At 55.9% G+C, this 24915-nt stretch overlaps 1 protein-coding gene across 5 annotated transcripts in view; it reads left to right on the plus strand.

Moving 5' to 3' along the window:
* CAMK2D (calcium/calmodulin dependent protein kinase II delta) overlaps window positions 1–24915 on the plus strand; it is a 128494-nt gene that overhangs the window by 68157 nt on the left and 35422 nt on the right. For all 5 annotated transcript variants that reach the window (XM_054563654.1, XM_054563660.1, XM_054563668.1 and 2 more), the window contains exons 4-6: window positions 4576–4630; window positions 17506–17571; window positions 20204–20276. In XM_054563654.1, the coding sequence (XP_054419629.1) occupies window positions 4576–4630; window positions 17506–17571; window positions 20204–20276 (194 nt within the window). The remainder of the gene's footprint in view (window positions 1–4575; window positions 4631–17505; window positions 17572–20203; window positions 20277–24915) is intronic.

Consider the following 24915-nt stretch of genomic DNA (forward strand, 5'->3'; position numbering starts at 1 on the left):
GGCCCTTTGCTCCCTCTGCCTTTGCCGGGACAGTCTCTGAGGCCATCCCTTCGCTTTCCTTGTCGCCTGGGAGGGCCCCAGGCTTGGCCGTGCAGGCCCCAGGGTGCTGTGCAGGCAGCTGCGGGACCCGTTTACACATCCCGGTGCCCCAAGCTGGGCTCCTGGGCCTTAGGGACCTCGCTCGCGTTTGGTCTTCAGGGGCCAGGCTGCAGGCGGTCATTAAATCAAGCACAGGCTGTGGTGTAATGATTGTGCCCGCTTGTGGGCGGTGCTTCCACAGCTCCGTGTGCAGTTTGTGATGCTGTGCAGTTTACGACCTGTCAGTCGGTATTTCTTCCGACGCACAGGCGGCCCGGGTCATGAGCCCCCGGAGCGGGGGCCTCAGGTTGGAATGCTGCCTTTTACTTCCGGGGGGGGGGCCCTTGCCCAACCCCAGTCTGCGCTGGCGGCCACATCCTTGTCCCTGAGCTGCTCTGAGTCTTCCCGGGGTGCCCAGAGCAAAACAAAGACCGCATTGAGCTTCTTCCCTGAGGATTCTGAAACCAGACACGAACGAAACCGAGGGAGAGAGATAAGGGCTCCCGAGCTCGTGCCTCGCCAGCGGACTGTAAATAACTCCTTTTATAACTCACTCTTACTCAACTTTCTTTTTCCACTTGATGTATTTTATTTTACGTTATTCTGAGAAACAAAACACAATACAGAGGGTAGCTCCATCTTGGATATAGAACAGTTTCAAGAATTGTAGGAAAATCATTGCAAATTTAATATGGCACTGGCCTACAAACTCAGCCTCATTCATTTCTTCGTCTCTTAGCAAACATGTATTGATTCTCAGCCGTGGTGGGCCCTCTGGCCTGCATATTAAGGCGAGCACAGAGGGCAGAGCCGCTGGCCCCTCCCTGCCCCTTACACCCCAGGGCCGGGGCTGGGGCAGGGACAGAGCACGTGGACGGTCTGCTGTGGCCCGCACCAGGCCCGCAGGCAGTGCGGGGACAGGCTTTGCGGAGGGCGGCCCTCGGGGGCTGAGCAGCACGCAGGCTGTGTAGTGGGGTCCGGTGTGGCATGCGGGCCTGGAGGTTATCGGTGAGGCCACCACAGAGGAGGCAAGGCTTGCAGATGGTGTGAGAGTCTTCGCTTTCCCCCGGGGTAAGACGATGACCTGAGTTCACGGGGAAGCCCTAGTTCCCAGTGGTACCTGACCGGGGCTGGTTGGGCGGGGGGCCCTTGTGAGCTGCTGAGGTTTCCGTGAAGTCACAAGGGTGGGGCCTCCATGGTGGGCTTGTGCCCTGCTAAGAGGAGGAGACCGAGGCGCTCTCCATCTGAGGACAGGGCGAGAAGGGGCCATCCACAAGCCAGGAAGGACGTCTTCGCCCGAAGTGAAGCGCCAGCACCTCAACCCAGGTCTCCGGCCTCCGGACAGAGGCACATGAGGGGTTGTCGGAGCCCAGAGTCTGTGGCCTTTGGTTATGGTGGCCCGTGCTGATGAAGAGGATGGCGGCTCTTAATTTTAATTCCTTCTACTTAAGTATAAGCAATAAATTGCTTTTAAATATAACTTAATTTTCATTAATGTTAAACTTAAAAAGACGATTTTCTTGTCACTACACCACAGGAAAAATACTTAAACTTTCGTTAACCAATGTCACCCCCAAAATTTAATTTTAAAGAACTTTTTATTTCTGATATTAAAGTTATTTTAATATTTGAGTACTGAATAGTGTAATGGGTCTAATTGATAAGTATTTGTCAAAGTACTTATCCCTTATGCAACTTCAGGAATTTGTGTTCAGATAACTAAAATTAGAACAGACTGTAGTTTCTCTGCCTGACCGGTTCGTTTGCCTTCTCCAGCTAAGCTAAATTTCCAGATTTTACGCTCACATTCCAAACATCTTGTTACAACAAAGAAAGCGAAGGCGTAAGTGCCGTAAGACTGTCGGCGTCGACAGCAGCGACAGCCAGAGAACTGCCTGTGTACCTGCCCGTATTTCTGCTCGGATGTCAAAGAAGCAGTGTGGTTTCCCACATAGACACGACCTGGATTCGCTGGCGTCGTCCTGGAGAGAACGCCAGTGCCGTCTTGGCGGCTGTGTGACTTGGTGGTGGAAACACAGCACATGCGCAGACCTGCCTCTGTCTCCTAAAACCTTGGTCTGGCTTTGAACCGGTTTTCTGTGGGGTGCGTTTTCTCTCGAGAAACTACCAGCTTTGTCCCAAGAGCCAGCAGTCGTGGGGACGGACGTTCCTCTCAGGTGGTGCCATCGGCGGCTCGTGATGGAGGCCAGTGCACGGACATGCTTCGTGAATCAGCCAAGGACCTCGACAGAGGAGCCTGCAGCGGCCGCAGTGCACCCTCGCTGTGAAGTAGAGCGAGGGGTCCGGCGTGCCCCGGGGGGCCGCCCGCCGGGGCCGGGTACATCTCGGCCGCCAGGCTGCTGCTCTCACTGGCCCTGCTGGGGTCTCCGCTAACACAAGGTCCACAGAACATCTGTCATTTCCTTGGGGTAAAGATGCATGGACCGTTACAGGGAATAATGAACATCCGATTTGTAAAAGTAAACACACTTTCACCCTGACAAATCGGAAACAGAGGATGGAAGGTGGATGCTTTTCATGGCCAGGAAGTCCTTGCAGAGGAATCGGTGACGTCCGTGCCTGGAGGACATTGGCTCCAGGCTGCGCATCCCTGTCAGCAACCCGGCATAGTTGTCGGGGCACTCGGAGCTGTAGAGGAGGCGAACCCACCCTCAGGTGACTGAGGCGTCCCCATGGAGCCTGGATCGTGTAGTTTGGTTAACAAATGAAACTGGCATTTCTTTTTGTTCTGTTTTTCTGGGTCTTTATTTTAAGAAGAGAGTAGCAGGAAGGAGGGGCTCCTGAGGAGGAAGGGAGGTAACTACATTTTATCCAGACAAAGGCGATGCTGGTTTTTCTCCTGCACCCAGGACGTCACTCGTTCAGAACTGCAATCACCTGGTCCCCTGGCTGGCGAGACTGATCGGGGAGTGTTCCGGAACTCTGGGATGCAGACGCGCTGGGCTTGGCCAAGTGTTTGTCTCTAGTTATTGTCATGTGCTTGCTGGCTAAATGCTTTTGTGAAACTGTTTTAACCGAATCAGTGAATCGTGTGTTTGATCATCTGGCTTGCATCTGAGCAGCTCTTGACTCGTTCAAAAAATAACTCACTCTCAGATGATGACTCTCCCCAAGTGTTCAGGCGGCCGTGGCGACCTCACTCAGGAGATCGGGTCCCAGCTGCAACCAGACTGCGGTCCTGGGTCTCCAGCGGCGCCCGACTCGCCCACCCCGGCTTTGCTCGGCGGCCCGTGGGTCGCCCCTCCACCAGGCCTTTCCTCACTGCAGAGGAAGGAAGGAGTCATTTCCCCCTGCCATGCTGACCTCAGTAGAGTGCAGATCCATCTTGATTTCACAGAGTAACTGAGTTCTTTAAGGAGATGCACTGTCCTTTGGGCTTGCTGAAACACAGAGTGTTCTAGACACGCAGGGAGACATCTGTGAGGCCACACCTCGCAGGAAGGCCACGGAGCCACCGTCAGCAGCCACTTTCCCTGCTGGGCTGAAGGGCTGTGAGCAGAGCCAGACCCTGGTCTCCTGTGGAGGCCGAGCTTAGACCAGGGAGCCAGCCTCTCAGCAGGTGCAAGTGGGAGAATGTGTTTCCCGCGATTCCAGTTCTAGGAGGACAGGCTATGCAGCTATCGTGTTACTGGGGACAAAAACAGGGACATTGAGAGGAGGTGGAAATTTCTGTCCGAAAACTCGAAAGAATGCGTAGCATCTCAGATAGAAAATGCTCAAAAATAATTTTTCGAAAGACCATTTACTTCGTGCCAAGTCCCTGTGACCGACTCAGCCGTAGGCGTACAGTTCCTGTTTGGAACGTGGCTGAGGAGGGCGCTCCCTGTGCGGAGTTAGCGTGGCTATCGGAGTTAGTGAATGAAAGGGAGAGTTGCCGCCCCGAGGGTCCAGGCGCCGCGGAGGCCCGGGACAGGGAGAGGGGACAGGCAGAGGGCCTGGGCCTGTGCTGCACGCCCGCCCCCAGCCGCCCACCCGCTGGGCCTGCTCAGGCCCCCGAGGTGGGAAACCCACCCTTTACAAAGGATGACCTGGGGTCACGGGGAAGCGGAGGTCTCTTTCTGTGACGCGGAGAACCTTCTGGAGAGGGATTCAGGACAGGTTTCACTGGCGGGCCAAGGGTGACACCTGCAGGGGGTGGAACCGCCTCTTTAGAGTGGACACCACGCTGAGTCTGTGCACCTGGGAAATCAAGTTTATTGATTCGATTGTGGTCACACAGTTAATAATGATCAGCACCAGAGCCTACACCTGGGGTCTCTCCGCGCCCAAGCCTGCTGCCCAGGATGCTGACGTGCCAGAGGCTGAATGGGGAGTTCCCTGTCCTTGGGCTGGGCCCACAGTAAGCTCTTTGAAAGGGGGGTGGCCGTGTCCGCCCTCGGATGCGACCACAGGCTCCTGACGTCCTCACGCAAGGACTTGGCTGCCGGTCCCTGGCGCACGTGTAACACAAACTGCCTTCTGTTTCCTTTCTTTCAGTGCGGCTCCACGACAGCATATCAGAAGAGGGCTTCCACTACTTGGTGTTCGACTTGTGAGTACAACACGCTGGGTGTTTATGTCTTTTTGCTGCCTTTACAAAGTCCTTTTAGAATTAAACTTGCTTTTTCCCAATTTATAGTCCAACCTAGGGATCCAGTAATAGAGAAATAGTTGTATATAATTACAATAAATTCACATAGTGGACTAGTCTCTAGCATTTCAATATGATGTTTGGGGAACAGAAGAAAAAACTACGTCGTGTAACCTAAGTCTGGAGGTAAGTTAGTATCAGATCTAGCTGATTCAGCCCTTCAGTGGTGTGGATACAGCGGGCGAGACTCTGCGTAAGTGCGTCAGGCAGTGACACTTGGGGAAGTGATGCGACCTCACTCGGGAGTGAAGCGGGCCGACCGGGCCGAGGTTTGTGGGGAAGAGCGCCGACCCCGGGCGAGAAGACTGGAGCGTCGGCCTCAGAACCGCCCGGGCAGTGAGCACGGCCTCCTTCTCGGAGCCTTGTTTCCGCACAGCGAGCGAGGCTGCAGGAGCAGGTGGCGACGTCGTCCGCGTGCTCCGAAGCCCCCATCCCGTGAGGCTGCGGTGCTGTCCGCATCGGTTTGAGGTTTCCATAGAATTAGTGGGGCTACGGATGTCATTTTTAAATATTAGAAAATTTCTGAGGATTCTAAACGGTTAGAGAAAAATGCTGTTGTTACAGCTTCAAAAATAACATTTTTTTTTCCCCTAACAAAAATGAATCTTGGTACATGAAGTACTTCTTTTTCTCTGTTTTGAAGTGTCTGTGTTTTTCCCCACGTAAGAAATTCTATTCACTAGATACATTGTGTGCTTACAAAATGTAAGACACTGTGCCTAATGTTCTGGGGGAAAGCAGTGTTTCTGAAGATTTTAAAGTAATGAATAAGTGTCCCGCTGTGATACATTCAGAGAAGAACTCAAGGGGAGCTGGGGTGCCCCCTCTCGCCCCTCCTAGCCTGTCGTGCCACATAAAAGGCTGGGTCAAGCTCCACATTTTGTACTTATGTATATTTTTTGTTTCTACTGATTCTGAAATTATGTTGTGATACTAAATAGGCTTTTTCAAATGACACTCTTTGGCCTGTGGAGCTAATGGTTTTTATTGGTAACATCAGGACCGACGGCCAAGTCAGACAGCACCCCCCTTTCAAAGATTTTACAGCCAGAAAGTGGTTAAGGAACTTCGAAAACTCCATGGTGTGGACCTGCGGTGGAAAAGCTCGTAACAGAGTCACCAGGCCCCTGGCGGGGGCCACACACAGTGGGTCGTGGATGTTGGGGGCACAGGAAGGATTCGGGTTGCACAGACAGAATCCTGCTTGGCGCACCGTATTGAGCACACACGCACCCCGTGCACCGTCCTTGGGCTGGGCCCGCAGTGTAAGCTCGTTGAAAGGGGGGTGGCCGTGTCCGCCCTCGGATGCGCAGGCTCCCGCTCGGCGTGGCCCAGCTGCCTTCCATCTGCTGGGGTGCTTGGTGCATAAGCCACGGCGCAGCAGTTGTGCAAACCACACGGGCACGGTGGGGCTCACGGTGGCTGTGAGGACATCGGGCGCGTGCCCCAGACACTCGCTCGGCCTCGTGTGTGTTCAGTGCGATTCTCCGGCGGTGCCGAGAATGCTTCCCGCGTCTCACAAGACGCCTGTGTACCACGGGTTCTCCGGGGTTGTTGCGCCTCTGGGGGGTTGAGGGCCAGTGTGATTTTTCTGAATATCTTTTGCCTACTATTCACAGCAAATTTTGTTCTTCTTAAAGCCTACCTAATATACGCTTGGCTGCTTTCAAATTTGACGATTATGCATGAAGTTGCTCTGAACACAGTGTGCAGGTTTCGTGCGGGCCTAAGTTTTCACATCCTTTGGGAATACACATACCAAGGAGCACCATGGTTGGGTTGTTTGAATATGTTTAGTTTTGTAAAGAACCGCCAGCTGTCTAGCCGGCAGCTGTGCCGTGCTGCTTCCCACAGCACGCGGGAGGCTCCTGCCTCTCCGCGTGCTCCCCGCACGCGGCGTGGCCAGCGCTCTGGCCGGGGGGCGCTCTGGCAGCTGTGCCGTGGCTTTCAGTTGCCTATGATGTGGGCACCTTTTCATATGCTTATTGCCATCTGTGTGTCTTCTTTGGAGAGGTCTCTCTTCTGGTCTTTTGCTCATTTTTTAACCAGATTGTTGTTGTTTTTTTTTAACTGCAGAGTCTTAAGAGTTCTTTGTACGCTGTGGATAACAGGTCTCCATCAGATGCCTCTGCCGGTCTCCCAGTCTGTGACTTAGCTTCTCATTCTCTTGGCGTTGTCATTTGCAGAGCAGAAGTTTTGGCTTTTAAAATAATCCACCTTATTAGTTCTTTCTTTCATGGATGTGCCTTTGATGTTGTGTCTAAAAAGACACTGCCAAACCCAAGGTCATCTGTATTTTCTCCTGTGTTATCCTCTAGAAGTTTTGTAGTTTTGCATTTTACACTTAGGTCTGTGATCTATTTTGAGTTAACCTCTGTGATGGGTGTGAGGTCTGTGTCTGGGGTCATTTTTTATTTTTATTTTTTTATTTTTTTGGCACACGGAGGTCCAGTGGCTCCGACACTGTGTGTTGAAGACACAGCCTCTGCCCCGCTGCGTGGCCACGCCCCCTTGTCAGGGAGCAGGCGCTGCTGCGCGCCTCTGCTCCGTCCCGGCGGCCCGAGCCTCTGTTCTCTCTGCAGCACCGCAGTCTCTTTAGTGCCGCTTTGCTGTCGGTCCAGACACCAGGCAGCATCTGTCCTCTGCCCACCAGGCGTCTCTGTCTGTGCGGGGCTGGCTCTTCTGGGCCCGGGCCTCCCCACGTGGACTTGAGAATCAGTTCTTCAGGGTCCACAAAACACCGTGCTGAGATTCGGACTGGAACTGCATTGAGTCTGGCACCTTGACAGTAGCGAGGCTCCCTATTCACTGACGTGGGATTCCCCCTGTTTATTTAGTTCTTTGAGGCTTCTCATCAGTTGGGTCATTTTGTCATATGGCTCTTTTACACATCTTATTAGACCTATACCTAAATACCTAATTTTGGGGGTGTAATGTAAATGGTACAGTGTTTTTTTGTTTTAATTTCACTTATTTATAGTATATAGGAGATCAATAAACTTTTATATATTAACCTTGTATCCTATAATTTGCTATGATTGCTTAGTTCCAGAGTTTTATTGTCTGTCTCTTAGGATTTTCTACATAGGCAATCATGTCCTCAGTGAACAAACGCCATTTGATTTCCCTCTCGCCAGGCCGCATCCTTTTCCTTCATTGTTGGGTGTGTGGACGCAGACATCCAGCCTGGCGCGGAAAGCGGCGACGAGGGGCAACCTGCCGGCCTGGCAGCCGCTCCTCGAGGGGGAGCGGCAAGGTCCTCACCGTGAAGTGTGGTTTTAGCCTGTGCTTCATAGATGTTTTTAATCGAGCTGAGGAAGGTCACGTCTGTTCTTAGTTTGCTCAGTGATTATCGTGAATGGGTAGTGAACTTTGTCAGCTGTTTTTTCTGTATCAACCAGTGTGATCATGTGATTTTTCTATATTTGCCTGTTGCTGTGAGGAACACATACGTGTTGCATTTATCGATTCTCAGGTGTTGAACCAGCCTTACATATGTGGGGTAAATCCCACTTGTTCATAGTGTATAATCGTTCTTGTACATTGTTTAATTATATTTGCCGATATTTTTGAGGATTTTTGTAAATATATTCACGAGGAATGATGGTCTACAATTTTCCTGTCTTGTAGTGTCGTTACCTGGTTTGGGTATTAAAGTCATGCTGACCTCGTGGAGTGTGTTGGCATGTGTTCACTCTGCTTCTATCTTCTGGATGAAACTGTGAAGAATTGGTAGCAGTTCCTCCCCAGGTGTTTGGTGTAATTCATCAGTGGATCCATCTGGGCCTGGAGCCTTCAGTTTTGGAAGATTATTAATTATTGATTCAATTTCTTTAATAGGCCTATTTTTTTTTACTTTTTTTTATTTTGTTAAATCGTTGTTCAAATGTAGTTGTCTCCATTTTCCCGCCACCACATTCCCCCACCCCACCCACCCTTACCTCCCACCCTCAGTCCTTCCCGCCTTTGGTTTGTCTGTTTCTTCTTGTGTGATTTGTCCGATTGTGCCTTTCGAGGAATTGGCCCATTTCATTGAGGCTCTCAAATGTTTGGGCATTGAGTTAGTCATAATATTTCTGTATTATCCTTTTAATGTCCATGGTATTTGTAGTGATATCTCTTTTTTCATTTATGATATATATTAGTAATTTATGTGTTTTCTCTTTTCTTCTTAGCCTGTCTATAAGCATCATCCCTTGTATTGATCTGTTCAAAAAACAAACTTTTTTGCTTTTGTTGATTTTCTCTATTGATTTCCTGTTTTCAGTTCCATTGATTTCTGTTCTAATATTTATTAATTTCTTCTGCCTGCTTTGGATTTAATTTGTACTGCCCCCCCACCCCCCGCCAAGTGGAAGCTTAGATTACAGATTTCATATCTTTCATCTTTTCTGATATATGCATTCAGTACTATAAATTTCCTTCTGTGCAGTACAACCCACAGATTTCGATAAGTTGTATTTTCATTTTCATTTAATTTGGACTACTATAAAATTTTTGTCGAGATTTCATCTTTGACCTATGTGCTATTTAGAAGTATGTTGTTTAATATCCAAGTATTTTGGAGTTTTCTGCTATTTTTCTGTTACTGATTTCTAGTTTAATGGTGGTCTGAGGGTAGACATTGGATGATTTCTGTTCTCTTAAACTCGTCCAGGTGTGTTCTATGGCCCAGAATGTGCTCTGCTCCAGTGAGTGCTCGTGTGAGCCTGAGAAGAGAGTGTGCTCTGGGCTGGTCGCATGAGGTCGCCTGTAGGTGTTGGGCACATCCCGCCCGTTTACTGGGCTCCCGTGTGCACCTGCGTCCTTTGTGACGCTTGCCTGCTGGGTCCATCTGTCCCTGACAGACGGACGTCCGCGTCTCCGACAGACAGGTGTCCAAGCCTCCAGCTGCGGCCACGCTGCGTCTGCTCAGGGGCCTGTCAGCGCTGGTCTTCAGTGTCGTTCCGATGTTCTCTTCGCTCTGGCCTCTCCTTTTCACTCTAAGAGTTTCTGTCTCTGTGCTTGCATTGCCCATCTGTTCTGGCACATTGTCTTCTTTTTTCATTAATATCCTTAACATATGAATTGTAGTTTAAAAAAAAATTCTGGCCTGATGATTCTGCCATTCCTGCCATATCTGACTCTGGCTCTGTGCTTGTTAACGTCCTTCGAAGTGTGCGTGTTGCCTGCTAGAGTGTCTTGCGTTTTTGTTGAGAGAGGGACCTGCCACACTGGGTGAGATGCGGGGAACAGGCTGACCGTCATGTGATGGCGCCGCCTGGGGGCCGGGGAGCGCTCTGCAGCCCCATGAGGGCGTCAGTCTCAGTCCTTTGGTGCCCCCGTGCCTCTGGGCTGGGAACGGCACTGTGCTTCTCGGTTGTGTTGATTTTTCCTCCCTTCAGCAGAGCAGGATGGTGAGAGGGAGCTGAGCGGGGCCTTCCTGTCCCACAGGTCCGCTGGGCTCTGGTGAGAGAGCTGTTCTTCACGCGGGCCTCCTGAAGAAGAACAGGACTCTCGGCCACTTTTCCCTTACCCGTCCGGGAGCGTGGGGATGGGACGTGGTCCTCTGGCAGCCCCTGCAAGGGCTGGGGCCCTGTGTGTGCACCTCACCTGGGCCAGGGTCCCTGCCCCGGGGCTGGAGGGCCTGCCGCCCCGCCTGTCCTCCGCGCCTCCCGCAGGCCGCCCTAGCGCCCAGGGGCCCCGCCCAGCTGCCGGGCTCCTCCCCTGTCTCGCTGGCCTGCCTCCCTGCTGGGGATCGTCGTTGACAGATCTGTGGAGAATGTTACTTTTTCAGTTTGTTCAGCTTTTTATTTAGGAGGACAGAGTGGCAACTTCTACATGCCAGACCAGAAACCACAAGTCCCCACAATGTCTTTTTTTAATATTGAATTTCCTAAAATTCAATTTAAAATTCCTAAACAGGTTGGAATTAAAAAGTCAAGGAAGCTGTAGTCATGTATTAGCTGGAGGCCAGCGATGTGCATTTTTAGGAGGTGTTTTAAGGTAGGTGGGAGTCTGGTCCGTGTGTGGGGACGCCCCAGGCCACCAGGGCCGGCAGAGGAGCGGCACGCTGTTCCTCGCAAACTTCCTCGCAAACTTCCTCGCAAACTTCCGTGGAAACTGGCTCAGCCGGGCATGACCCTGCTCCCCGGCACGGGCCATCCCGGGTCATTCGGGAGATTCGCTGCCTCTTCTCTGCAGCCCGATTTTGAAAGTCCAGTTTTCTCAGAAGGTCAAATATAAAATCGTGACGTTATTAAAGGGCTGCTCCCTAAACGGGTGCCTGGCAGCTCCTGGGGTGGCTGATCTCCTTAGAAACGGCTGGCGCTGCCCTCGGGCATCAGCTGGCCCCTGGGCGTCAGCAGCGTCTGTGGCTTCGGTGACGGTCTGCTCTGGAGGGGGCCTGGCGGAGGCACAACTCCAGCTGCTGCGTGCGGGGCAGTGGCGGCCCCTCCACGTGTGGGGACAGTGCCTGCCGTGCTCACCGCCTGCGCCTCCGCCAGGGCCAGGGCCTGGGGACTCCCCGGGCCCTGGTGCCCCAGAGTCTCTGTAAACAGTCGCTACAATGAGTCTGTCCGACGGCCGAGTTCTGGCTGGGTGCCGGGTCTGTGCCGAGCACTTCGCTGACCACTGGAGGTAAAACCAGGGAAGGACAGCGTCTTGGGGCCCGTCGGGCGGTCAGGGCTCGGGAAAGCACAGTGCGGGTTTTTCAGGGCGCGAAGGCGGGGAAGCCCACCCCACGGGAGTGGCGTCAGCCTGGACAGACGCATCTCGGGCGCTGTGGCTTTTCTCCTGGGCTCCGAGCCACTGGGACGGTGGTCCCCCGTGGGAGGGGGTGCGTGCTGAGGCCTCTGCTCAGGCGAATCTCAGCGCGGGCATCTGCGTTCTCTAACACACGGGCACGAGGAACCGCGCGCCCTGGTCTCACAGCTCAGCCGTGGCAAGGCCGACCGCAGGTGGCACTTCCTCCTGCGGTCCCAGGTCCAGAGCAGCCTGGCGGGTGGTGTCTGTAGGTTCCCCCTGCAGGGCCTGGGCAGGTGTCACCAGTGGGAGGAGTTAAGTTTCCTAGCAACTGAGTCAGGTAGCAGCCCACTGGGCGGCAGAGCTTTCAGACAGGACCTCTCCGACTTGTCTCCAAGGAAACAGTTGTTGTTTTTGTTCTTCCTAGTGGCTGCTGTTCCCCCGGAGCGGGGTCTCGGGAGGGGTCAGTGTCTCCCAAGGGAACTGAGTGCAGCAGATGAAGCAGACGTGCCGATGCGAGGACCCCGGCTTGGGGCCCGGGGCAGACTGTGCCATGTGTACAGTACAGATGGGCCTTCCCGGCGCGGGAGCTCCTAAAACTGGCCGGGGGGCGGGGGGGGGGGCTCTGAACTGACACGGGGAGACTCTCAGGCCCTTGGGAGAACATTCCGCAGGGCAGCCACTGAGAACTGGAAGCCCTGGGTGAGAGCCGAGACCTGCTTTCGGCCGCTCCGTGGGTGAGCCCCGCCTGTCGGACGGGGCTGCAGGGCCACGCTGCCCCGCGCCCCCTTCCCCCCGCTCCCCGCAGGGCCGCCTCCCTGCCTCAGGCACAAAGCTGCTGTCCCCGGCGGCTGCGGGAGCTCTCCCGCTCGCCCTGGCGGGGCTCCGGCCGCGTCCCTGGCTGCGGCACTGTCCAGCACTCCCAGCGCTGCGTCCCGCTCTCCCACACGGCGCTGCGCCTGCGAGCCCTGCCGGTCCCTCTTGGCCCCTGCGCGCTAGCGCCTCCTGCACTCTGGCCCATCAGTCCCAGCCTAACCAGTCCCTTCAGTGTTGATTTAAATGACAGGTCCTGTTTTCTGGTTTTCACATAATTCATTCACTCAAGTGTCAGCATCGATGTATGCGATTTTGTTTTTCCTCGAAGGCCAAGGGTTTGAACGGAAGCTCCTGGGTGAGGGGGCAGCATGAGCGAGTGACAGGGACGCTTCCCCTCGGGCGCGCGTGCCGGGGACGTGGCCGTGCGTGCACACGGGCAGACGCAGGACCCCTGGGCCGGCCGCTCTGTTGGTCACATGCACCCTTCCTGCCTGGCCCGCCCGCGCCCTGCTCTTGGAGCCTGAACCCCACCGACATGCCAGAGCGAGCCACCTGCATGTCGCTGAGCTCCGCCCGCTGGGTGTGGCCTGTCGCGTTGGGTGTGGACACCCAGCTCACCGCAGCCAGGCCGGCCTGGCGTGGGAACCAGGAGCACGCTAAAGCCCCGAGTTCTCGTAGATTTGGGGTCGGCGTCAAAACCCACTCCCTGAAAGCTGCGGGCAGGGGAGAATTTCTGCCCTTGGAGAAGCGGTAACACCGGCCGAACAGGTCCGTGCCGAGGGGGTGGCGGGGGGCCTCGAGGACGCCCCGCTTGCTCAGGGGCTGGGCTGAGCCGGCTGGTGACTGCGCTGGCATTGCTCCCCTGGACCTCTACTTAGCAGGGCCAGCGTGGGTTCGTTTTTCAGATAGAGAACTCAGAAGTTACCCAGCAACATCGGAGGGTTTCTACCCAAATTTAGGTCAGCACCAGATTTTTGATAGCGTCACCTGTTACTCCTGAAACACAGGGCTCTCGTAGACGGGGAGAGCGCAGAACTGGGCAAAAGCTGGAGCTGCGTCCGTCAGCTTGGCGGTCATCGAGATCTCAGGACTTTGTTTTCTTCCCATCAGGTCCCTTCTAAGTAAGAATCTGGCGCTTGACTCGGCCTTTTTATTTTTTTTCTTAGAAAATTATTCACATACAGGAAGGTAAACAAGAGTCATGGTGGTTGGTTCTAGCTCCTTCTGTTAATAAAATTGTCCTCTTTGTGAGGAAAACATCTTACCTCTACTTTCACACCGAGGTTTTGATGACTGATAGATTTTTTTAAAAGAAAATGAAAACACAGCCTTCATTCTGGAGACTGGCTGTATCTTTAAAAATTAATTACAGTCACCTTGAGTCGAGTGCTGACGATGTCCGTCCTTGACTCTGGCTGCCTGATTGGACTTGGTCCTCACGGCCAGGCGGTGGCACCGCTCCTCGGGCAGGGAGTCTACCTGGGTTGCCTGGCTACTCGCAGCCCACAGCTGTGAGTTCGAGCCCAAGTAGACCGGCGGCGGAGGTCTGATCCTGGAACCGCAAGAAACAGCGTGTCAATGTCTGAGCTGAGGACAGAATGTGGGGTCATTTTTAGATTTTAATTATTTTTTGATTCTGTGGAGAAATAGTTACACTCAGGTTTAAGCAAACAGGGTCTTAAAGAACCAGTACTAACTGTGTCATACTACCTTTATGGTATGTTTAAAATGTTGACGTAGTATAGCAATTTAATGAACACGCTGTGAAAGACCATTCCTGTTTCTATTCGATGCCGTGTGTGTGTTCTTGCCGCTGGTTCACTGGCATCAGAGAATGTTCCCCAAGCAAAGACCCAGGCCCAGGGGCCCACAGCGGCCGGCGCAGCGTCAGGGCACGCGGCGGAGTCGGAGGCAGGCAGGTTGGAGGACTGTTCCGCGGCCCTCGGATAGAACCGGCGGAAGGAGAGCGGGCACCGGCGCCGAGCGGGCACGGGCGCCGAGCTGGCGAGGCAGGCGGCTGCCGGCGCTGTCCGGCGCTGTCCGGCGCTGGGGACATCCTTCCTGTAAAGCCTCGAGAATTTCTGGTTTACGATTTCACAGTGAAACTGAATCTTAAAATCTAGCGGCCCCCCTCCCCTCAGTACCTACCAACTGAACAAAACCGGCTAAGACTTTTATTTTTTTTAAGTTAACATGGACCAACTCAGGGCGGGGGCCTAACTTAAAGCAGTGCATTGGGAAGCCTGTGTCCGGTGTGAAACACAGGCCTCTGGGGTCCCTGTGTCCTTGCAGTTACTCCGCAGATGTCGCCCAGTGCGGGCGACTCAGAAATGCCCAGATCTGTCGAGAAACGGACTCAGCGGTCCTCCTCTTTGCACCCCGGACCCAGGAGTGTTAGCGGCGGGGGCCTGGGCGGGAGACGGGCGGGAGCAGGCAGCGCCCACGTGCCTCCGTGGGAACGGGGGGCCTGGGCAGAGGAGCGCCAGGGATCCTAAGGATGCGCCCCCGCAAGCCCACCTCTCCTCCAGGGACGGACGGACGGACGGACGGACGGTGGGGCTGCGACGGCCGTAGCGCGCCCTCAGCCGGGGGCGGGGCGGGGCGGCGGGAGAGACGCAGCACGGGCGCCCCTGAGCGCAGGCAGGCGGCGTAACCGAGATGCCCGGCGCCTGGACACAGGAGGGAAACGCTGTGTCCAGCACTTACACGAACAAGAGCCGAAGCCGCTAGAGCTCAGTGAGAAGGCAGTGCCGTGCACACCAGGGAACCCCCAGAAAACTCCCAGCTGCCCTACGCTGAAGAGCCGCGTGATGGGACACGCGGTCAGTCCCGGGACCCGGGGCCTGGGAGGCAGAGCGAGCGCTGCACACCGAGGGCACAGGCTGGGGCCCAGGCGGGCAGCGCTGTCGAAGGTCCTCTCGCCGGCGTCAGTGGCGGTGTCGGGGGACTCGTGATCACACCACGGCCGTGGCCGTGGGTGAGGGCGAGGGCGAGGGCGGGGAGACCCGGGCAGTTCTGGGGACTCGAAGAGATGCGCAGAGCGCCCGCCCAGGAACAGTCGACGCCCCGCCTCCTGGTGAGGGCGCTGTGGGCGTGGCCTGCGCCGGGGCTGTGAGTCCTGCGCTGAGGAGCCCGCAGGGGGCGCTGCTGCTTTCCTGCCCCCTCAGCCGCGCACGGACCCCGCCACGCGCAGTCGGTGGAGGGGCTTCTTGGTGGAAGGGACCGTAAGGACCTTCCGAGTCCTCACTCCCACCACGGTGAATGCGAGGGAGGCTGGAGTCGCCTCCAGTGCCCTCCAGTTGGGGGCGCGTGTAGCATTCACCAGAGCGGAGAGCTGGCGGGGTCCCCGCCGTCTTCCCGAGGCGTCGTCCTCCGGGAGTCCGCCCGAGGCGAGGCCGTTGGTCAGCGCCTCTACGGCCAGAGCCTCCTCGGCCTCACTAACTCCGTGCACTGCGGGCACACGTGGAAGGGCCGCGTAGTGACGGCTTGGTGCTGAGAGGGAAAAGCAGCATCTCCGCTCGCGAGCCAGGACGCAGCTCTGACGCGTGGGAGCGGCGGAGCGCACAGCCGCGCGCGGGGGCTGTGCTCTCGGCTGTCCTGCCTGGGCTCGCGGGCCGGCGTGGCCTGCACGGGCGGAGCGAGGGGGCGTTCGGAGCTCCGGGCTCTGCCTGTGCAGCGCCGCCCCGAGGGACAGAGGTCGGGCGCAGTGGCCGAGCCTCTCCATCAGCACGGCCGGAGAGCCAGGTGACGCCGCGGGGTCCTGGCTGGGCGCCAGGCGTCTGCTGCGTGTCTGCGGGCTGATCGTGTGGGACCTGAGCAGCCACTGCTCACGTGGTCTCGCCACTGTTTAAATGACGGCGACAGAGGTCCAGTGTCCCCAAGCACAGTGAGCGCGGCGCAGACCTTCCCCGCAGAGGAAGAGGGCCTCTTCCCTAATGTCAGTGATTCACATTAACATGAGATAATTCTTCCCAGTTAGGTCAGCACAGTGCTTGTCGCTGAGAGCCATCATGAGTGAGGACGTGGCCGGTCAGCACCTTGACGGTGATTTGGGTGGGGGGGTTGCCCCCGGATTTTAAACGCGGATGCTCTTTAACCCGCCACTGTTAGGTCGGAGACTCTCTCCTCTAGAAACACTGTGCAATTGGCAGATGTCTATGGGGGGAGCATGCACAAGTGTCTGTTACTTATTCCAAACAGAGAAGGCGGCTCTGGCGTGCGCCGTGCCCGTGACGATGTGGAAGGACAGGCCTCACAGTGGCCTAGTCATTTCATGCATATTGCACGGTCCTCCTTCAGGGGGAGAAGTATAAATGTTTAAAGATGCACAGGAAGTTGAAAGGACACACATACTTGGTTTGTTGCAGAGTGCAGCTGAGGTCGAGAGACAGGGGAGTGCTTGGTACACATCCTTATTTTTGGAATTTTACTACAGAACTATATTACTTTGAAATTTTAAAACACGTTATTTTAGAGGGAAGGAAAAAGCCTAAGCCAGAGACTCGCTGGTCAGGGCATGCCAGCCCCAGACCAGCGCCGCCTTTGGACCTGGACGAGAGGTGGCCTCCCACGACAGCCACATGTCCTGTGGAGGGCCCAACCGCAGTGTGGATAAGCACCCAGAGAGTCAGACCCCCCTGGCGGGCGTGGTGGGCCCCACTCCTCCTGGTGGCCGGGGTCACCACGCCCGCCAGGACGTTGCCAGGAGCCCTGAGCCTCCCTTCCCTGGCAGGTCCGCAAGACGTCGAGGAGACTGGGTGCTGTCAGGGCAGACAGGCTCTCAGGCCGGGGCCGTGGGTTTGCACAGCTGCCTCTGGCCCTCCAGGACACGTCTGTCCCAAGTGACAAGGAGCCTCCAGAGAAGCATGGCCTGAGGACCTCTGCTGCCTGCACAGGCAGGCCTGCTCCGCCTGCTGAGGAAAGGCCCTGCCCCCAGCACCTCACCTGTTCCTCGGGGAACCCCAGTGGAGCGCTTCCCGGAGACCCTTTTCTGCCCATCAGTCTTGGAATGTGTTCATGGCATAAGGAACACCGTGTCCTCAGGGTCTGGTCATAGTAGGGCCTGCAGACAAGATGGAAGTGCGTGCATTCCATAAGCTGACTGTTAGGAAACTGTCATCCTTACAGTGTTTTAAAACACACGTTTCAATAATGGTTTTTAAAATAAACTGAAAACAAAAATTCTATATGAGCACAGGTACAAATCCATGTATGTCTGATTTTCTCGTCTTTCACAGAGTTACTGGGGGCGAACTGTTTGAAGACATTGTGGCGAGAGAATACTACAGCGAGGCTGACGCCAGGTGAGTGGCCGGCGCCTGCGACACCTGCCCCCGCCCCACACAGCTGCGCGGGCCTGCCTGCCACTGTGGGGCGCACAGCGCCAGCTACGCCTTCCCTCATGAAGACCGATGCTTTTTCTCCTCGGGGTTTCCCGGACGGTTCTTTGAAAAGAAATCTATGAGTCTGGTCTAAAGCTTCTTAGTATCTAGTGTCGGTAGTCAGAGTACATACTTTATTTTAATAAAGCCTAACCGAAATGACTTCTACTGAAGACGTAAACTCTTTCAGAAAATGTGAGAGATCCAAGGTCAGCATCCACTGGTCCCTAGTTCCGTATGCCAGGAGTCACATAGGCTCTTCAATTTCCTCATCAATTAATTAGAAGTAAATACAATTACAAGTTCTTTCCTGGGTCGCAGCTGCCACGTTTCCAGTGATCAGCGGCTGTGCCTGGGGGGCAGGTCCTGAGCACCTGTCCCCCCGCAGAGACAGATGACGGTGGCCCCCAGGGCACCGCAGGGCATCATTAGCATCCGTACAGCCCTGGAACCTCGTTTGAGAAACGTTCGGGTCTGTCAGAGGGCTCGGGAGAGTCTCCAGTCCCATCAGTGGGTCAGGTCTGCGTGCGGCGAAGGCAGCTGGTGCTCGGTCTAGTGTGAGGCCCCCGAGGCGGCAGGAAGGTGAGGCTTTGGAGCGAGCCAGCGCTCGACTCCGCGCTGCGGGAGCGCTGAGACGGCGAGCGGGGGGCGGCGCGCACACTCCCCGCACCCTCCTGCGAACCCTGTAGCTGGCGCTTGCTCTGAAAGCTGGCGGGGAGCCGGGCTCACTGTTGGCCACGAGAACGGGACGCCTGCGGGCTTGCTCAGGCCCACCTGCGGGCCCGCCTGTGGCGGCGCTGGCACCTGCGCGGCTCCCCCGAGTCTCTCGGTCATGCTCTGGTCTGGGGCCTTGCTGGTGGCATCTCTGTGCGTGACTAAGCTCTGACTTCCTAGCGGAATTTTTACCGCCAAAGTCAGAAAGCTCCGCGTCGCTTGCACTGCCACGAGCGACTGCTCATCAGCTCTGCTCCCCCAGGCCCCCCCGGGGCCGCCGAGAGAGAACGCTGCGCGCTCGCGGGCGAGGGGCCCTCTGCCAGGCCGTGTGCGGGGCCGCCGCCAGGCTGGGGCTGTGGTCGAGAGCCCCCTTGACGTTGAAGTGGAGGCTCCTTCCCTGCTGAGGAGCCCACAGACGACAGGCGGCCCGGGGGGCTTGCTGACAGCCTGGGGGTTCACAGCAGGGAGCTTTTAGGGCCAGTCCCGCACAGAGTGAAGGGGACACATCCCCTTCCCAACCACAAGCGTAAAGAGCAGGTTCTGCCAGTACTTTGCCAACGTCCACTTTGGTTTTGGCCCCTCAAGAAGCTGAGAATTCGGTCCATTCTCACTAGTACAATGTGGTGACAGGCATTTAGCATGAATTGGTTTTTACTTCTTTACTTTCTGTTTTCATTAAGCTCAGTGACCTCTGCCTGTGGTTGGAGAAAAGGAGTGGAATTCGTAAAAAACAGGACAAAGCAAATGCTATTACAGAAGGGGAAGTGTCACATGACTTAAGATCCTTGCCGGCACCGCGATAAGCTGTGCGGCAGAACAGCCAGCACGAGGCTCTCGTTTGGTCTCTCGACAGATTTCCATTCCGAGAATCTCCATCTTGAGCGGTTTTTGACATTTGTGTTGTACAGATCAGAGGTGATTACTCTTTTCACTCAAGGGCTCACTGTGGAGTCCTGTTGTTTGCACACTCAGGGCGAGCGTGTCCCGACCGAGCTGTCCGCCTCACCGGGGAGCGCGTCCCTGCCGCTGTGGGCGCCTGCGTTGAGCCCCGCGGGCGCAGGGCGCAGTGGACGCCCCTCGCACAGCCAGACGGCAGGGCGCGCAGCTGCCAGCCAGCGGCCCCCTCCGGGTTCATGGGTGGTCGGTTTGACCCCGGCCGTCCTGTAGGAGGAGTAGCTCCGCAGGCGGTGAGCAGACATGTATGGGGACGGACTCCGGGGCCTTAAATTGTGCGGGTTCATTTCCATCCGTAGCCAGCCCTTCCCCAGAGTCCAGCCTGACTGCAGAGGGTCGATGCACGCGGTGGGCTCCCTGTTGGAACTCTCCCTATTGCTGGGGCCACCGTCGCTTTCCCTACTGACATGTTACACACGAGACAGCGTTTCCGTGTCAGCAGGCAGCCGTGTCCCTCTGGCCCTTGTTTCTCCTGCCACTTCTTCCTCTTGTTTCCACACCTGTGCTTATTTGCGACCGCAGGTTGTGAACAGTTTGGGTGTGTGTGACACATACCCACACGTTTTCCATCTCGGGGGGTTTTCCCAGAACATGAGGGGAAACGGGTGCGCCTTCTCCTCCCTGAAACAGAAACCTGGGCCTCTGCCCGCCAGGGATGGAGTTGCCGACTTGTGCTGGACAAAACACAGCCCGCGCTGCTCTGTGTGGGCTCATCACAGACTCTGCGGGGTATCGTTTTTGTCAGCGCCAGGATCAGCTTTATCCGGCGTTGTTTAATCAGGGTGCTAAGCCAAACAATGGGAAAGGTGTCATTTCTGTGTTTATGCAATGAACGGTCACGTGCCCTACCGCTCTGTCCCTCCCTTTTGCTCTTGTGTCTTTGCAGCCATTGTATACAGCAGATTCTAGAGAGTGTAAACCATTGTCACCTCAACGGCATAGTTCACAGGGACCTGAAGGTCAGTATCGGAGCCCACACCTCTGCATCGAAGGGGCGGCTGTGTTCCGGGAAGGGAAGAGGGCGGGCACTGGAAACGGGTCCCTTGCTGCTCCCATCCTTCGCTGCACTGGCTGGCTGGCTATGTGACAACGCATGAGGCTTCTTCAGCTGCTTGTCTGCAGGCCAAACACACATCACAGTGACAAGGGGAGGGCGGTGCTGGACACACCTGTCCCGTGTCCAAACAGTGACCCACCAGGCGGTTTGGGGGCAGGTTTTCCCAAAGGTCTTGTGTTTGCCTGGAGGCCTGGCCTGTGAAGTGTGTCGCCTGCAGACTGAGCTCCCCTTCTTTCCTGGGACCGTGGTGGCCGAGGCAGAGAAACTGGCCACACGTCGCCCCTGAGTCCGCCGAGCGCTCAGGCCGGGGGTCGCCACGCCGCACACAGAGCGGCCGGGCCAGTGGTGGCTCTGACCGGGCCTGACCCGGGCCCGGCTGCTCAGGTGGCGATTTCTGAGGGATACTTAGAAAAGCACAGGAGAGAATGGGCAGCCACTTCTGGGGGCAGGAGGGCAGGGTGCAGCGGCTCTAGAATTGTATTTGTGTCCTCGTTTACTTCCTGCGAGTGCTTGGAAGAGAGCTCCAGGAGTAAGGGAAGGGTCATTGAGGCGGCTTCTTCAGAGCAAGCAGACCCATAGCCAGGCTCTCAGCTGGCAGGACCCTGCCTGTTCTGAGGCAGCGGTCACTCTACAGGAGCAATGTGTCCATTCTGGCACGTGTCCCCGCACCGCCAGCTGTCTGCTGCGGCGCCACCCTGGTCTCTGTGCGGCTTGGGACTGTTGCTGCCCCTGGTGTTTGCATGCAGTCGTTGCACTCAGCAGGCCCTGGAGGCCGCCCTGCATTGCCATCAGGTGGGCACGGTCCGCCGGGACCTGCAGGCGAGTGCCACCCACGCACTGGTCAGAGTGGCTGTGCCCGGAGGCAGGCACTCCAAGCGCTGTGTGCACTCGCGTGCTCAGAGCGAAGCGCTTTCCCTCTCCAGCTGGGACGTCTGGCCCGTTTCCCTCAGGGAGAGTTTCCTAAACCAGAGTGGAGACAGCCTCTGATGGGACTTCGAGTAGCGAGGGCGCGCTCCCTCCTTCTAAACGTGCTCTGTGGACGCTGGTCAGACACGCTGTCTCACAGTCCCGTTCTGCTAGGCCTGACGTGATGGGAATGGTCACCCACATTACAAGGCGCAGGAGATAGTTACCAGGTCGCTTTCAGCCCGTGTGCTTGGGCGCTAGAGAACCCCGTGCTGGACCCGGGAGCCTCGGCCCCAGGAACTCTGAGGCTTCCTGGCTCGCTATTTACCGACAGCCCTTGGGACTGAGGCCCGAGTGCCGTTGGAATCAGATGAAGAAACGTAAAACAAAGTTCAAGGCTTCACTCAGCTTCTCATATCACAGACGAGCAAAGTTCAAACAGTTAGGAAAGTGAGGAGGAGAAGACCCCCCTCAGCGTCTCATTTCGCGTGTGGGACTCCAGAGAAACAGGGGCGGCCTGGAAACGTGAGAGCGCGCGTGCCGTGGTGGACGAGCGGCCTGCGCACAGGAGCGCTGCGAGCACAGGGTGACTCTGTGTGGGCTCCGCCTCTCCCAGGCGTCCGTGAGGCACTGGCAAAGGCCCGCGTATCCGGCTGTGCGTGTCCGCCGGGGCCCCGGGCTGTCTTTCCCATGCAGGCCCCTCTGGTTGTAAGGAACTGTGAATCCATCGCTGCCATCATGTAGTGTGTCCTAGAAGAATTGTCCCTAAAGAACCCACAGTGAGTTGCTTGAAGATGTGATTCGTAAACAAAACATTGCCTTAGTTTTCTGGAATCTTCCTTTGTCTTCAGTTTGAATCTGAGAGTGTTAAATGTCGAAAGCAAGGTATGGTTAGTGCCGTTTTCCTTTGGACAGCCAAAAAAGGACCGTGCACATCTGCTAACACTTACCAGATTTACTCATCAGCATAAAGGGAAAACAATATGCTCCTTTGAAAATTCATTTTTTTGGTGATCGCCTCAAAAATTCCTTTCGAGCCATGTACAGACAGAGCCCGTTTTTGTTGCTTCTCAGAACTCCCAGAACTAGTTTCTGTGTGAGTGAACACAAATGGACATGCACATTTTTGTGCTATTTGCCAGGTACTCTGTTTAACATACTTGTCATTTGAACTAGTTTGCTCCATGTTATATAATCACTGGTGTATTCCAAGAGCCACGCACAGAGCGTGTGCCCTCAGTGGCTTTTGGGACGCGTTTTCTGGGCTGTGATGTGGACGTGCGTCCGCGCCCCAGCTCGGCCAAGCCCTGCCGTCACGGCCGCAACTGTGACCCGCGGTGGCAGCAGGCCTAGCAGGGGGTCTGTTGGGAGGAAGGTTTTTTCTGACCCGTGAGCTAAAGTCACTAATTAAAAACTCAGGCAGGGGACATCAGGGAGGCTGGCCACCCACAGACACAGGCTGCGGCATCACCGGGTACGTTGCTTTCAGGGCAGATGTGTTTCTGCCCCACTCTCCTCGGACCTCAGGGGAGGACGGAAGTGAGCTTTTGGGGAGCGCGTGCTGCCTTCGTACCTCCCCCGCCTCTGTCCAGCAGCCGACCAGGGTGGACTGGAGCTCAGAGTAGTTTCCCGTGCTCGTTCCGGAAGCCTGCTGAGTGAGCGCAGAGCACGCCAGGGGCACCGGGTGTGGGCCGTTCCACGTCTCTTACACACCCAAGGTGGGCTGTACCTGGTACATGTGCTACTTGTACTAGCACTTTACCAGCACCTGAAAATGAGAAAAATTGGCTGAAATTTCATATTAGCAGACTCCAAAACACTGCCCTTACTGCTCTCAGGCCATATATTTTTGTTTCCATACCCTGATTCCTGTGTCAGCTCGGGGACAACGCAGATGTTTGAGCACAGTTCAATTGTCCGTAACAGCGAAAGGCCCGGGAAGCTCGTTCTTCGTCATTGCCGGGCACGGATGGGCTCTGCAGGTCAGCCCCTCGGAGCGCAGTGGGCGCGGAGCCAGGCTCGCGCCCCGACCCGGCCATGCCCCGTGAGTGCGTGCGCAGGCGCCTTCCGCGGAGGGGAGAATAAAAGCACGTTTATAGCATAAAAGGCAACACAGTAAGGTAGATTGCTACGTACGTCACTTAAAATTGGATAAAGAAGGTGAGTATGTCCTGTCTGGTAGAGTGATAGCCTGGAGATCACTCGTGGGGGCTGGCTCAACCCCGGGTGCCCCGCCTCCCCTTGGAGAGCTGTGTGGACTAGACAGGGCTGCGCCCCGCAGGTGCGGTTAGCCAGAGGCACAGGTGCGCGCAAGGTGAGCGGGTGTGAGCGCTGGGGGTTAAGGCCGAGGGCACAGGTCTCAGCGCTCCCGGGGGGGGGGGGGGCGAGGGGCGAGGTGCGCATGCGCGGACACGCCGCTGTCAAAGGCGCGTCGGGTTCTGGCCAATCTGGCCAATCGCTGGAGACGGGCGCGGTGCTGGCTCTGGCTGTGGTGAAGTTAGTAGCGACCTGGAGCTCAGGAACACACTCCAGTCTTTGGGAGGACGAGGGTCGAGGCAGGATTTTAATCATAAAAACAGGAATGTCTGCCCCTTATCTAGCAGCCGCGGTATCCCTGTGCCGACTTCCCTAAGGAATGCTCACAACCCCTTCATGCACAGGGCACCCAGGTGGCCCCGTGTTGGTGGGGGGCGCGTGGAACGCAGCGACCCTGAGGGACAGGGCCTCTGCCTGCCACTCAGCTAGGCCATCGCTGTGTGCCCCTGTAGTTTGGTTCCAGGGTCGCTGCTACTTCTCAGCTCAGTTCAGTGAATTGAACAATAGAGACTAAGGTATTGGTCAGCTGGTGATGGGAAATTTTGCCAGCAACATTAAGAATTATGTGGGTGATGGTTCTAAGTTTAGCTAACCAAAAGATTTTCTGAAATCTCACGCGTGGATCTTCCAGTACTGGGAGTAAGAGACTAAGGTGTCTTTCAGCTGCGGTGCAGAGTTGGGGAGAAACAGAGTTTGGGAATAGGCTGTTGTGCAAAGAAAAAGTTCCCAACTTTTAGGGATCAGTAAGGGTTTGGTCACAGCCTGTGGAAAGTGAAGCTCAAGGAATGAAGTGCACTGGTCTTGTCTAATGGGAACCATGCCATGTCGAGGCCATCGGTCTGGAGTGCTTAAAAATAGGCTGCTCAGGAGCAGGGGGTCACTGTGGCTCAGGCCGGACATCTGCGAGCTGGTGACTGGACAGCCAGGCACAAAGGAGGCAGAATAAACGCTCATGAGGCTGCACCCGCCCCGGCCCCGTCGGAGCTGTGGGCGTGAGTCACGGCGCAGATCAAGAACAAACTTCCGCACGAGGCCTATGGGCCACGAGGCTGGGGTCATCTAAGCTGTGTGGAAACTGAGTCACTGCCCTCCCACCAGAAAGAAAGCCATACCTCAGACAAGCACCGCGACCAGAAAACTATTTGTCAAAGAGAGGCCGCGGTGACAAGTGACGACTGGGATGTCATGAGAAATAAAGGAATGTAGACTCAGGCACGTTCTCCTTTGAGAGCCTGGAGAACACGGTTTCTGTGAACAGCTGACAGAACCGAGTCAAAGGAGACAGTCACAGAGCTGTGTGTTTTCAAACAGCTGTACTG

Source organism: Pteronotus mesoamericanus, unplaced genomic scaffold (genome assembly GCF_021234165.1).
Source record: "Pteronotus mesoamericanus isolate MK-2021 breed Mesoamerican mustached bat unplaced genomic scaffold, CSHL_Meso_final contig_163, whole genome shotgun sequence".
Classification (NCBI taxonomy): domain Eukaryota; kingdom Metazoa; phylum Chordata; class Mammalia; order Chiroptera; family Mormoopidae; genus Pteronotus; species Pteronotus mesoamericanus.